The following is a 14,721-nucleotide window of genomic DNA, read 5'->3' as shown; positions in this document are numbered from 1 at the left end:
TGACCAGGGATGTTCTCTGTTTAGTGAGTCCACCAGATCAGAGGCAGTAGGGATGACCAGGGATGTTCTCTGTTTAGTGGGTCCTCCAGATCAGAGGCAGTAGGGATGACCAGGGATGTTCTCTGTTTAGTGAGTCCACCAGATCAGAGGCAGTAGGGATGACCAGGGATGTTCTCTGTTTAGTGGGTCCTCCAGATCAGAGGCAGTAGGGATGACCAGGGATGTTCTCTGTTTAGTGGGTCCTCCAGATCAGAGGCAGTAGGGATGACCAGGGATGTTCTCTGTTTAGTGAGTCCACCAGATCAGAGGCAGTAGGGATGACCAGGGATGTTCTCTGTTTAGTGGGTCCTCCAGATCAGAGGCAGTAGGGATGACCAGGGATGTTCTCTGTTTAGTGAGTCCACCAGATCAGAGGCAGTAGGGATGACCAGGGATGTTCTCTGTTTAGTGGGTCCTCCAGATCAGAGGCAGTAGGGATGACCATGGATGTTCTCTGTTTAGTGAGTCCTCCAGATCAGAGGCAGTAGGGATGATAAGGGATGTTCTCATTTCCTGTCCTGCTCAACGTTTGAAATGTACAGTGTAAGGGAAATGTAAAAAGTACATAATTTTCTTTAGGAATGTAGTGAAATAAAAGTTGTCTAAAATATAAATAGTAAAGTAGATACCCCCAAAAACATCTTAAGTAGTACTTTAAAGTATTTTTACTTAAGTACTTTACACCACTGTCCATTATGAAGCACACACCTTTTAAACCACAGCGTCGCCTCAAATCATTATAAATCCACCAGAAATGGACACATGCATCAACTTGTTTGGGTCGGTTCAACAGAACGCAGAGAAGGCCATTGATGAATCCCCGGCCGATAAGATGTCCAAAACCCCATTTTGTCTTTGTGGGCAACGTCCTGGAGATGAGAGCCAGACCTGAGGATTGGAGCTCAGAGGTCACCGTAGCCTGTAGTGGACACCCAGTGAGTCTCTGGAGACCCCTGCAATGAGACGGACTACGGAGATCCGCCAGATGATAAGACCCTGCTGGGCTCAGGTGTTTTCACCATAGGCATCTCAGGTCACACCTTCCCAATGACACCAGCACTATTCTTAGCATATTCTCCGTTCTCTGTGTGAGTGCACGTGCATGATGCTTCCAACCTTAGTGTCATCCCAGGTCCCAACCACTCCTCTACCATTAGGTTGACCGTTAGCTCAACTGAGCAAAGCAGCAGATCTACAGTTAATCCCAATCTGAGATTATGGAGCCGGCTAATCCCTCTTAATGTTGGCAGTGACGAGGCCTGCCTGTTAATGTTTGAAATGTCAATCTGGTCACAGCACCGAGGCACACAAGACATGGGTGCACTATTAAACTGTCTATGTTCAAAGAAAAGTTTATGTTCATGATGTAACGTACAGTAATATCTATAGAAAATTGTTTTATAATCAGCAACAAGGAAAAATAAGGGGTTGTGATTTTTTATTGGAAAGCTGAACAAATTACAATAAAAAACGTTTTCACCAAGACAACTCCAGAGGAATGAATGGAATCAGCGATGGACCAATTACAGATGGGTACAGAAGATGAACAGGAAGTGGTGTGGTCCTCAGTGGCCAGGAAGAGATTTATATCCCCCCCCCTTCTAATGCTGATGTTATGGTTTATGGATGGTAAACTGATCCTAGACCTGTGCCTGGGGGCAACTTGTATCCTTCAGCTCCTCAGTAGAGCCAGCTGCTGGAGCAGCTAGTGTAACTGCACAGCTCCTCAGGTTTGAACCACAGGTTGATCTCTGTGTTAGCACTCTCTACGGAGTCACTGCCATGGATGATGTTCCTGAAACAATAAGGCAAGAACGATTATTATCATTTAATGACATAAGGAAAGATATTTATATTTAGGGACTATGGATAGAGTTTGAAAGTAGTGTAGTTGTCAAAGCGATGGAAATAGTGCCTGATGGCTGATAATGCGGGAGAGCTTGTTCTGAAGGCAGCGCTGCAGAGTGGTCACTAGCTGGCACAGCCACAAAGCCATATACATCTGTTTTTTAAACCTAACCATAACCCCAGGCACAGGTCTAGGATCAGTACCCTAAAAGCTCAAGGACCCTTGGACTAAAAACCTCCCTCTGCAACTGGATCCTGAACTTCCTATCGAGATGCCCCAAGGTGGTAAGGGTAGACATCAGCCACACTAATCCTAAAAACTGGAGCCCCTCAGTGGTCCGTGCTCTTTCCCCTCCAGCGCTCCCTGTTCACCCATGACTGCATGGCCAAGCACGACTCCAACACCATTATCATGTTTGCCGACAACACAACAGCCTGATCACCGACAATGATGAGACAGCCTATAGGGAAGAGATCAGATACCTGGCAAGTGTGGTGCCAAGATAACATCCTCTCCCTCAACATGATGAAGACAAAGGAGAAGATTGTGGACTACAGGAAAAGGAGGACCATTCTCATCGATGGGGCTGTAGTGGAGCAGGTTGAGAGCTTCAAGTACCTTGGTGTCCACGTCACCAAAAAACTATCATGGTCCAAACACACCAAGACAGTCGTGAAGAGGGCACGACAACACCTTTACCCCCTCAGGAGACTGAAGAAATTTGGCACAGGTCCTCAGATCCTCAAAGGGTTCTAAAGCTGCACCATCGAGAGCATCCTGACCGGTTGCATCACCGCCTGGTATGGAAACTGCTCGGCCTTCGACTGCAAGGTACTACAGAGGGTAGTGCGAACAGCCCAGTACATCACCGGGGCAAAGCTTCCTGCCATCCAGGACCTATATACCAGGCAGTGTCAGAGGAAGGCCCAAAGACTCCAGCCACCCAAGTCATAGACTGTTCTCTCCGCTACCGCACGGCAAACGGTACCGGAGCGCCAAGTCTAGGTCCAAAAGGCTTCTTAACAGCTTCTACCCAAAAGCTATAAGACTCATGAACAGTTCATCAAATGGCTACCCAGACTAGTTGCATTGTCCCCAGTCCCCATTTTTACACTGCTGCTACACTCCGTTTATTATCTATGCATAGTCACTTTCTCTACCTACATGTACATACTACCATAATTACCTCGAATAAACAGACCCTGTACCGTAACACCCTGTATACAGCCTCCACATTGACTCTGTACCCCCCGTATATAGCCTCCACATTGACTCTGTACTGGTATATAGCCTACATTGCTGTGTACTGGTAACGGCACCTCAGTAGCCTCCCAGGCTCTGATCTGGCCCCCCTGTATATAGCCTCCACATTGACTCCAAACAAGGGTACCCCGTTATATAGCCACCTCTGGCCTGCTATAGCCTCCCTACCACTGAGGAAGTACACTTCCCGCTCAGCCCAGTCAAAACTGTTGCTGCTCTGGCCCCCAATGGTGGAACAAACTCCCTCACGACGCCAGGACAGTACCAGTCAATCACCACCTTCCGGAGACACCTCCAAAATTGACTCTTTAAGGAATACCTAGGATAGGATAGCCTCCAGTAATCCTTCTCACCCCCCCCTTTAAGATTTAGATGCACTACATTAAACTCTGTGACTATTCTACTGGATGTCATAAGGTGAATGCACCAATTTGTAAGTCGCTCTGGATAAGCCTCCACATTGACTCTGTCTGTACCCCTGTATATATGACTTGAAATGTACCTCCTGTATATAGCCTCCACATTGACTCTGTACTGGTACCCCTGTATATAGCCTCCACATTGACTCTGTACTGGTACCCCCTGTATATAGCCTCCACATTGACTCTGTACCATTGACTCTGTACCGGTATCCCCCTGTATATAGCCTCCACATTGACTCTGTACTGGTACCCCCTGTATATAGCCTCCACATTGACTCTGTACTGGTACCCCCTGTATATAGCCTCCACATTGACTCTGTACTGGTACCCCCGTATATAGCCTCCACATTGACTCTGTACTGGTACCCCCTGTATATAGCCTCCACATTGACTCTGTACTGGTACCCCCTGTATATAGCCTCCACATTGACTCTGTACTGGTACCTCCTGTATATAGCCTCCACATTGACTCTGTACTGGTACCCCTGTATATAGCCTCCACATTGACTCTGTACTGGTACCTCCTGTATATAGCCTCCACATTGACTCTGTACCGGTACCCCGTATATAGCCTCCACATTGACTCTGTACTGGTACCTCCTGTATATAGCCTCCACATTGACTCTGTACTGGTACCTCCTGTATATAGCCTCCACATTGACTCTGTACTGGTACCTCCTGTATATAGCCTCCACATTGACTCTGTACTGGTACCTCCTGTATATAGCCTCACTACTGTTATTTTATTGTTCCTCCTTAAAATTCATTTTTTGTATTTATTCAGTTAATTTTTTTCTTAAAACTGCATTGTTGGTTAAGGGCTTGTAAGTAAGCATTTCACTGTAATGTCTAACCTGTTGTATCAGCATATGTGACAAATACAATTTGATTTGAACCCTAACCTTAACTACACTGGTGACCCTAATGCCCAACCTGACATTAAGACCAAAAAGCAAATTTTTCTTTTCATAAATGTTTACAATATGAACAATTTTGACCTTGCAGCCGGCCTATTTAAGGAGAAATGGCTCAATTCTGCCTCCAGGAGAAGAGGCATGACAATAAGCATCAACCTGCACAGAACACGACACCGCCCTGCAGCACAAACACGACACCGCCCTGCAGCACAAACACGACACCGCCCTGCAGCACAAACACGACACCCTCAGAATGGGTACGAATCCTGTCCCAGACACCGCTCTGCATCTCCCTCGCTCTCTCTGTCTCCCCTCTCACTTCAAATCTGTCTAAATAAAAAGTGAAAATATCCCATAAAGTGTGTGTGATATATATATATATAAATAACGAGTATCGCGATACTGGTACGGTCCTGGCCCTGATGATAAACCTATTATCCATTATAAAGGTTGAGGCTTCATAGAATCTTTACATTATTGGATCACTTTGTTACGTCTCGTAATGCGATTGATTCTCACCTGCCCACTTGGATGCAGTAGTCTCCTCGGATGGTGCCAGGTTTGGAGTCGGCAGGGTTGGTCTCTCCTAGCATCACTCTGCCGGTCTTCACTACATTCAACCCTTCCCACACCTGGCACCCCACACACACACAGAGGGATAACGCTTTACTAACACAGTATTCTTTCTGATCTTCCATTTCTATGCACAGCGGTCAAATACATTTCAAGATAGAAGTACTAGTCTTAACCCTCCTGCTGCGTTCCAGTCGAATTGGACCGATTTACAAGTTCTCGCTCTGAAAAATGTAGTTCATTTAATCTGATTTTCTTAAGGTTCCATGACTTTGTCCACACAGGGCATCTGAACACACAAAATACATGATGATTTTCATAACGTTTTGGAAGTTTTATTTAACTTTTGAACACCTGTGGTGTTCCCAGTCAAAATTGACCGGTCATTAGAAATGAATGGGTGAGACTAGAATGAGTGTATAAATCTGAATGCAGCCACATGACTATTCATCAGATGGACACGCTTCCTCTCCCAGACCCCTCACATGCATGTGTGTTTGAGCACACACACATGCTCACACCTTCTTGGCTTCCATGGCAACCCCCACGGGGAACCACACCTGTTGGAATTCTCACAAACAATCGCAACATTGTTTCAATAATATATAGAACTTCTCACAGCTCTGGTATATAAAGCTTTTTTGAGGCCTTTGCTCACAATTCATTCTGTGGCAGCACAATGACCAAACGATATACTGTATGTGAGGCTCTTGATCATATCTTTGATCATGATGCTGGTGAAGAGAAGAGAGAGTCCTTGTTAAACTTTGACAAAGTAGTCTGTGATAAACAGCACAATATGTTTCACCTGAGTACTTGTTATAGTCAAAATAATCCATACATTATGCTTTTTTAACTCAAAAACTAGTTGTATGAGCTCAGGTCAATAAGGCCTACAGGCCATAAATAGCAAATAGAAGTTCAAAACCTGTAATGTTCACAAGAACTTAAGTTGATAAAAATATTTAAAACATTAGGTGATAATATATGTATTTATAATCAGCTATAATGGAGAGGTCATTTTGGACTGGAAACACAATTAACATGAAGCAAACAACAGGAGGGTTAATGTGTTGACGCCTGGAGGATCAAAGTTATGATCTGACATTGGTACAGATAGCGAATGTGTTTATGGTGCAGTTCCCTGTTACAGGTGCTATTAGGAACCACAGTTCCCTGTTACAGGTGCTATTAGGAACCACAGTTCCCTGTTACAGGTGCTATTAGGAACCACAGTTCCCTGTTACAGGTGCTATTAGGAACCACAGTTCCCTGTTACAGGTGCTATTAGGAACCACAGTTCCCTGTTACAGGTGCTATTAGGAACCACAGTTCCCTGTTACAGGTGCTATTAGGAACCACAGTTCCCTGTTACAGGTGCTATTAGGAACCACAGTTCCCTGTTACAGGTGCTATTAGGAACCACAGTTCCCTTTTACAGGTGCTATTAGGAACCACAGCATTAGAATGTGTAGGCTTCTCTGTCTTCTTGTAGGAGAAACTAGATGCTTACATCATGTCAATGAACACAACAAGGAACGTTTGTCTTACCATAGCCACCACTGGGCCGGAGGCCATGTAGCTGACGAGACCAGGGAAGAAGGGTCTGTCCTTCAGGTCGGCATAGTGCTTCTTCAGCAGAGACTCTGGGGCCTGGGTTAGTCAGACACAACAGCCACAACTGTCAATAACCCATCATAACCATAGGGACACACACAAGGCATATCACGGCAAAATACACTGGGCTATGTTGAACATCAGTCGTAGAATCGCCAGGCACAAAGGATCCTGTAACAATCACATCGACAACATGCATTTCATTTTTGGGGGGGGGGTTTAGCAGACTCTCTCCATACAACAAGGGTTTGGTAAAGCTACAGCCAATATCTGGAGAGCTCCAGTGTAGAGTGTACAAAACATTAGGAACACCTTCGTAATATTGAGTTGCACCCCTTTTAGCTCTCAAGTGCCTCAAATCATCGGGGCATTGACCCTACAAGGTGTTGAAAGCGTTCCACAGGGATGCTGGCCCATGCTGGCGCCAATGCATCCCACAGTTGGGTCAAGTTGGCTGGATGTCCTTTGGGTAGTGGACCATTCTTAATACACACAGGAAACTGTTAAGAGTGAATCGTCCAGCAGCAATGCAGTTCTTGACACACTTAAACCGGTGCGCCTGGCACTCACTACCAAACCCTGTTCAAAAAGGCACTGAAAATTTGTGTCTTGCCCATTCACCCTCTGAATGGCACATATATATTGTGTATCTCAGTTGTCTCAAGGCTTAAAACATCCATCTTTAAGCCGTCTCCTCCCATTCATCTACACTGATTGAAGTGGATTTAACAAGCGACATCATATCTTCATATATCTTTCACCTGGATTCACATGGTCAGTCTATGTCATGGAAAGAGATCTTTATGTTTTGTACATTCACAGGAAGTCACCAGAGCTTGTAACCAGGAACCAGTTGACTGCATGCGCTTAACCCTGAAATAGCCCACCGTAAACAGAGTGACTATTATCGGTGGGCCCTCCTGATCCCTGGGTTCAGGGGTCACAGGCAGCCTTCCTGGCCACAGACCAACACACAGAGGATCAGGAGACAACACTCAATGCTAATCACAACTGTGGATAAAAACAGTCAGCAAGATCCTCTGCACTATACTCTACCCTATTGTACAGCATCCTAATTTAGTCTACTGTACAGACCCTACTGTAGCCTACGGTACCCATACTGCACTGTACCCTACAGGCACTCAGTGGTGGTTGGTGTCTTTTAAGATGAGGCAGGACAATCATTTTTTAAATTTTTTATGAGCATGGCTTTAATTCTAAATACACCATATTCAATGTAACAATGATAGGTTTAGGCTACTACATGTTACTCTAATTGTCCCTATACCCATCATGAGGTTGCTACAACCTAGCCTATGAATGAAAGTTTACAATGTCGGTGCACACAGGTAGAGAATTGAGTAATCAAGGTGACAGACAGTGACACATTCAATACCGCCTTGCACTCTTGCCTGCATCTAGATAATCTAGGGTGTAATCATTAGTCCAACAGTTTTAAATAAGAGAGTTTATAATGGACAAATTCAGGTATGTTTATCCAAGTGGAGGCTACTGAGGGGAGGATGGCTCATAATGTCTAGAATGGAGTGAATGGAATGGTATCAAATATATGAAAACCATGTTTTTGATAACATTCCATTTACTCCATTCCAGCCATTATTATGAGCCGTCCTCCCCTCACCTGCCTCCACTGGTTGATCCACGTTTCGTTATGTTTGCTTCTGCTTTTGAGAACGTTTTTCAACAGGATCAGTGGAATGAATACAGTCAGTTACACCAGAGGCCCCGGTGGCAATAAATTAATTAAACCAAAAGCTTACCTTGGAAGAGTTCCTGTGTTGGACAGCCATAGCCAGCAAGCTAACATAGCATCCCTCTCTGTTGGATAGCCATAGCCAGATAGCTAACATAGCATCCCTCTCTGTTGGATAGCCATAGCCAGATAGCTAACATAGCATCCCTCTCTGTTGGATAGCCATAGCCAGATAGCTAACATAGCATCCCTCTCTGTTGGATAGCCATAGCCAGATAGCTAACATAGCATCCCTCTCTGTTGGATAGCCATAGCCAGATAGCTAACATAGCATCCCTCTCTGTTGGATAGCCATAGCCAGCAAGCTAACATAGCATCCCTCTCTGTTGGATAGCCATAGCCAGATAGCTAACATAGCATCCCTCTCTGTTGGATAGCCATAGCCAGATAGCTAACATAGCATCCCTCTCTGTTGGATAGCCATAGCCAGATAGCTAACATAGCATCCCTCTCTGTTTAGCCATAGCCAGATAGCTAACATAGCATCCCTCTCTGTTGGATAGCCATAGCCAGATAGCTAACATAGCATCCCTCTCTGTTGGATAGCCATAGCCAGATAGCTAACATAGCATCCCTCTCTGTTGGATAGCCATAGCCAGATAGCTAACATAGCATCCCTCTCTGTTGGATAGCCATAGCCAGATAGCTAACATAGCATCCCTCTCTGTTTGAGCCAGGTGTGTTTGTAGGCTAAACTAGCTAGCTGCATTCGCTAGTTAAGTGAAAGAAAAATACAAAATATCTCTCGTTCTCCTTCATTTTTGTTCAAAACTGTTAAACTATTTTCTCCCTCTCTCTTCGGTTCAGCTACTTAACACAGTTCATGTACTGCAGTGCTAGCTAGGTGTAGCTTATGCTTTCAGTACTAGATTTATTCTCTGATCCTTTGATTGGGTGAACAACATGTCAGTTCATGCTTCAAGAGCTCGGATAGGTTGGAGGACATCCTCCGGAAGTAGTAATAATTACTGTGTAAGTATATGGAAGGGGGTGAGAACCATGAGCCTCCTAGGTTTTGTATTGAAGTCAATGTACCCAGAGGAGGACGGAAGCTAGCTGTCCTCCAGCTACACCATGGTTCTACCCTACAGAGTGCTGTTGAAGCTACTGTAAACCTTTATTGCAAAACAATGTATTTTAATCAATTATCTGGTGACGTGAATATATTTTCTATAGTTACTCTAATGTACCAGACTTTACACTAATGTACTCTACTATACTGTAGCCTACTGTATTGTATGTCCAATCATTGTGTATTGGCACAAGTTCTTGCTTAGATGGTATTTTATTAGGATCCCCATTAGCTGTTGCAAAAGCTGCAGCTACTCTTCCTGGGGTCCAACATGAAACATAATACAGAATGGCATAATACAGAACATCAATAGAAAAGAACAGTACTACAAATATATGTATTTAAAAGGCACACGTAGCCTACGTATCAATGCATACACACAATTTTAAGAATATCTGTCAGATAGCTGATTTACATTCAGTCCTAATTACTGGTTAATAATGTCCTGAAAGTGAAAAGGATTATATAGATGACATTCGAAATAAAATAAAAGAGTTTACAGTAAGTATAATAATGTACCTGGATGAATTTCATCCCCACCAGTTTGAAGCCCTTCAGCTCAAATCTCTTGATGATATCTCCGATAAGCCTCCTCTGAACTCCATCTGGCTTGATGGCAATGAACGTCCGCTCCTCGTTTGACATGGTGCTATAAGGACAGAAGAACATGACAGTAGAAAGAGAGAGAGGTACACAGTGACAAGGAGAGAGAGAATAGAGAGAGGGGGGGGGGGGAAAGAGGGGGTAGAGGAGAGAGAGAGAGAGGGGTAGAGGAGAGGGAGAGAGAGAGAGGGGTAGAGGAGAGAAGGGATAGAAAGAGAGGAGGGAGTAGAGGAGAGAGAGAGGGAGTAGAGGAGAGAGAGAGGGAGTAGAGGGAGAGAGAGAGGGAGTAGAGGAGAGAGAGAGGGAGTAGAGGAGAGAGGGAGTAGAGGAGAGAGGGAGTAGAGGAGAGAGGGAGTAGAGGAGAGAGGGAGTAGAGGAGAGAGGGAGTAGAGGAGAGAGGGAGTAGAGGAGAGAGGGAGTAGAGGAGAGAGGGAGTAGAGGAGGGTAAATAAACAAGCAAATTCCACTGACTATCAGTGCAGACAACGTTACTTACGTGCATTTGGCACATTGGGTTTTGAGTCGCGGTGCCGAGGCCCTCGACCCCATCACGGGACAATGTCATGAATAGAGACACAGACACCGGACTCCCATTGCAAGGTAACACCTCTAACTTTGCATCTGACAACTGTCATGCTCTGTAAGGTCTTTGACTCACTGCCAGAAGATAATCTTCCATAATCACCTGCATCAAAATCACGTTTGCGCATGATCAGATGTGTGCCGCTCAGTATGCACGTAATCCTCTTTACGTTTAAATAGCTACCTACGCCAAGAAGTAGCCACACTGTAACGGGGGAAAAAAACAGTTGAGGTGGCATTCAGAAAGGCACTTAACCCTAATTTGCTCCAGTGGTGCTGTAGTACTATGCTATGCTGTAGTACCTTGTAAAACACCACATTTCACTGCACCTATACGCTGTATGACAAAAAAACAATTATACAGTCATTTGGGGTTTTATCAACATAAAAACACTGAAACATTTTACTGCATCATACTGTAAATGATGGTGCATTTTGGGAAAATGCTGTGGGTGGGGAAAGAATTGCTGAATTTCAAATGGTACTGTAATTCCACCACAGAATACAGTAGTGTACCGTATTTTTGGACAGCCAAAAACCTTTTGACCACTAGCGGGTGCAATGTATTGTTTTGAGGTGTGCCTTGTAAGAGGCTACATTTGTGCCAGCAGTTAGTGAGAATGCGCTACCAATTTGCCCCCTGTTATAGTGCCTCATCAATTTAGGGGACAGATTGGAGTTTCAGTCTTAAACTTTACTGGTTGAGCATTTTGCCCTGTCCTTTTGGTCTGTTTTGCCCTGTAGTTGCTACCAGTTTGGAAGCCTTGGTTAAGGCTTATACAAGTGATTAAAACACCAAATAGTCATGGTAATGAAACAGCAGAGATGTATGATATGATGTAATGTGTAAACACATTACTTAGGATTGGTGTAAGCAGGTTGGATGCTAAGTAATTAAAGTAAAATGCAGTCAAACATAAACCCTTTCGCTCAATTAATTTCCTTCCTTTATCCATTAATTAATTAATTACAACTAGCATTATTTATTTTTTTAAACAATAGATAAAACGTTATTTCTTAGGTATTGTACAGTGTGCCTTTACATAGTATTTGCGTTGTCACTGTTTTTAGATTAGAGTAGATGTAATGCAATATGAAGTACAGTAATTTACTGAGCTGCCTGTAAATTACTGTCAAATCCACTCCCTCGCCTTTACAACGCAAGCCTATACAAGTGAGAGAACTGGAGTGCCAGAATTTGCCCTCATCGCCAACGCCCAGCGTGGTGCCACGAACCAGGAAGAGCAAGTGGGCTACTTTCTGCGCACTCGCTTTATGACCTCAATATACACTACTGTAATCGGTGTTAAAGCTCAATTAATGTTGAACACTTGTACAACGCAACACAATGTAACATGTTTGCAAAATCCCACAAAATGGAAGTTGCAACTCATTCAAATGAGCGCAAGAGTCTTTTGACTAATGTATTTGTAGTCATGTGTCGGATCCCAGTAAAACTAAGGCGTCGGCTAATGAGATCCTAATAAATCAAAGAATCAATACACCCGGATTCGTTCCAACACACCGTCTTACAACATTGAACAAATACAATGTCATAAACACCAATGTATTCATATATTCTGTAGGATAATATCCCGAATGGCACCCATGTGCGTCTCCAGGTAAAACTATGTGGAAAATCACTCAGCAAATGCATTCCCGCCAGACGACACGCCATTCGAGAGGGTAAAGGTTGTCTGTCTGGAAGAGCTACAACTAGCCTACGACATGTTTACCGCGATATTAAACGATTATATACACTGGATAGAAACGAATTAGGTCTGAAATATACCAGTTGAAGACATTATATATTTTTTTGACGTTAAATTGGTCGCAAGAGGTAGCAAATAGACTATGAAGTAGTTTTACTGTACCTTGGTGACTGAGCGTGTTCGCGACGGACAGTGAGCTGGGCGGGTTACTTCCGCTAATGCTGTGCTCCCAGTAATCCAGGCCAGATTCAACTATTTGTTTCTTGCTTTTATACACGGAGGCGGGGACTGCCATACGGGTTCAAATGTTGGTTTATCCGTGTTGTACCACCTCCCTCTTTATGTGGGTCGTAACAATCTAGTGGGTGTGGGGAGTATTGAGATTACATGAACGTTATTGAAACAAGTAGCCTACTTTTAGGTGCACAGTTTTTAAAAATGGTGACAACTGTGGCATGCTACACGCTAAAAACAAATGTTGCTCTACTATAGTGGCTCGTAACCATAGCAGCATCCTTTGTGGTGCTATATGGAACCTTTTTTTCAAGGTTCTATGAATAACCATGCTCAAATGGAACCTGTACGGTGCTATAAAGAACCCTTTCCTAAAGTTCTATAGATACCCATTAAAAAAGCTTCCTTAGCACCAAAAAAGGGTTCCACTATTGTTAAACCCCTTTTTTAAAAGCTATATAGAACCCTTTAAAAGTTTTTTTTTATATAACCTTTATGGAGATGGTTCTATAAAGAACCTTTTTAAATCTCAAAGGTTCTTTGTAGAAACATACATGGTTTTTATTCTGGTTTATGTTGTTAAAATTCCATAGGTTTTATTGTGTTATATTAACAAGTTAAATCAGGTGTGCAAGCTCTGAAACAGCTGGGTCCCCGAGGAGACAGTTGAGAACTACTGACTTATTCAGCAGTTCTCAATTAGCACAAGGTCATACATGACTCTTTCACAAGACACCACTGGCTGTATTCATACATAATAATTAATAGCATAACACAACAGATTAGATCAACTGGAGTGACACTCTCACTCACGGTTGTACAAGAAGAGCTTTGAACAAACTATGACCCAAAATATTCTAATGAGTCGCCACCCCTACATTTGAAGTCTAAATGGGATCCTTGAGACCTTATCCCATTGAAGTTTAAATGTAATATGGTTAAGGTAAGGGTTATGTGTTACCTTTATTTTACTAGGCAAGTCAGTTAACCTCAAATTCTTATTTTCAATGACAGCCTAGGAACAGTGGGTTAACTGCCTGTTCAGGGGCAGAACAACAGATTTTGTACCTTGTCAGCTCGGGGATTTGAACTTGCAACCTTTCGGTTACTAGTTCAATGCTCTAACCACTAACTTATAGTTACAGTTAGGGGAAGGATAGGGTTTAGGGTAGGGACATCCCAATGATCCCGGATTGCACTAACCTTTAAATTATCACTAAAATAAGAAATAACCATTGAAGGGCTCATCACCCTTCCCAATAACCTTTGAGGAACCCTAATTGTATGTGTGTCTCGTGCGAGCCATGGTGCATTTTGGCAACACTACCAGTAAAAGGCCCCCTGATGTTGATATCCAATGAATTAATTCATTTAACAGGCTAAATGTTTGACTCAATCTTTATAATGTTTTTTACAATAGATTACACAGGTGAACAAACGGACTTGAGTCAAACATAATTGGGTGAAAATGTTGCATTAAATCAAAATGAAGGTAAAAATGAACTCTCAGGCAAGTAAAATAGGTAGGCTACAGACTGTAGGACTACTAGGCAGACTTGTATTGACCCGTAGGAGAACTCTTTGAAGAAACCCTTTTTGGTTCCGGGTAGAATCCTTTTGAGTTCCATTTAGAACCCTTTACACAGAAGGTTCTATGTCGAACCAAAATCAGTTCTACCTGGAACCAAAAAGGGTTCTACCCAGAACAAAAAGGGTTATCCTATGGGGACAGCCATAAAAACCTTTTGGAACCCTTTTTTTCCTAAGAGTGTAGGATCAGTTTAGCTATTTATATCATATTGAATAAGACTATATGGCCAGATGGGAACCTGATCCTAGATCAGCATACCTCCTCTGAGATGCTTTGTAGATACTGGCCTAGGTCACCAACCGGGCTGTCTCAGTCTGGCAGGATGCTAATGTCTACATCTCAATAGTCGAATGTGGCATCCTCTCCTCATCTCCTCTCCTAAGTAAAAGTACATTGCAATGGTGTTAAAGAGCTGGACAGGGAGGCCAGGGAGGCCATTGTAGACTATTGAAATGGATCCCTACTAGACATCC

General features: G+C 43.4%; 1 protein-coding gene across 1 annotated transcript; it reads right to left on the bottom strand.

The window, feature by feature from the left end:
* Nucleotides 1-1,460: 1,460 nt before the first annotated feature.
* LOC118374304 (nucleoside diphosphate kinase A-like) lies at nucleotides 1,461-12,752 on the bottom strand. The gene is made up of 5 exons (XM_052493081.1): nucleotides 12,586-12,752; nucleotides 10,046-10,175; nucleotides 6,615-6,716; nucleotides 5,010-5,122; nucleotides 1,461-1,834 (listed from the first exon to the last, which is right to left on the bottom strand). The coding sequence occupies exons 2-5, from the start codon at nucleotides 10,169-10,171 to the stop codon at nucleotides 1,720-1,722; spliced, it is 456 nt and encodes a 151-aa protein (XP_052349041.1). The 5' UTR covers nucleotides 10,172-10,175; nucleotides 12,586-12,752; the 3' UTR covers nucleotides 1,461-1,719.
* Nucleotides 12,753-14,721: the final 1,969 nt, after the last annotated feature.

The sequence above is a fragment of the Oncorhynchus keta genome, chromosome 3, assembly GCF_023373465.1.
Source record: "Oncorhynchus keta strain PuntledgeMale-10-30-2019 chromosome 3, Oket_V2, whole genome shotgun sequence".
In the NCBI taxonomy this organism is placed as follows: Eukaryota; Metazoa; Chordata; class Actinopteri; order Salmoniformes; family Salmonidae; genus Oncorhynchus; species Oncorhynchus keta.
This window is presented reverse-complemented; position numbering and strand designations above follow the sequence as displayed.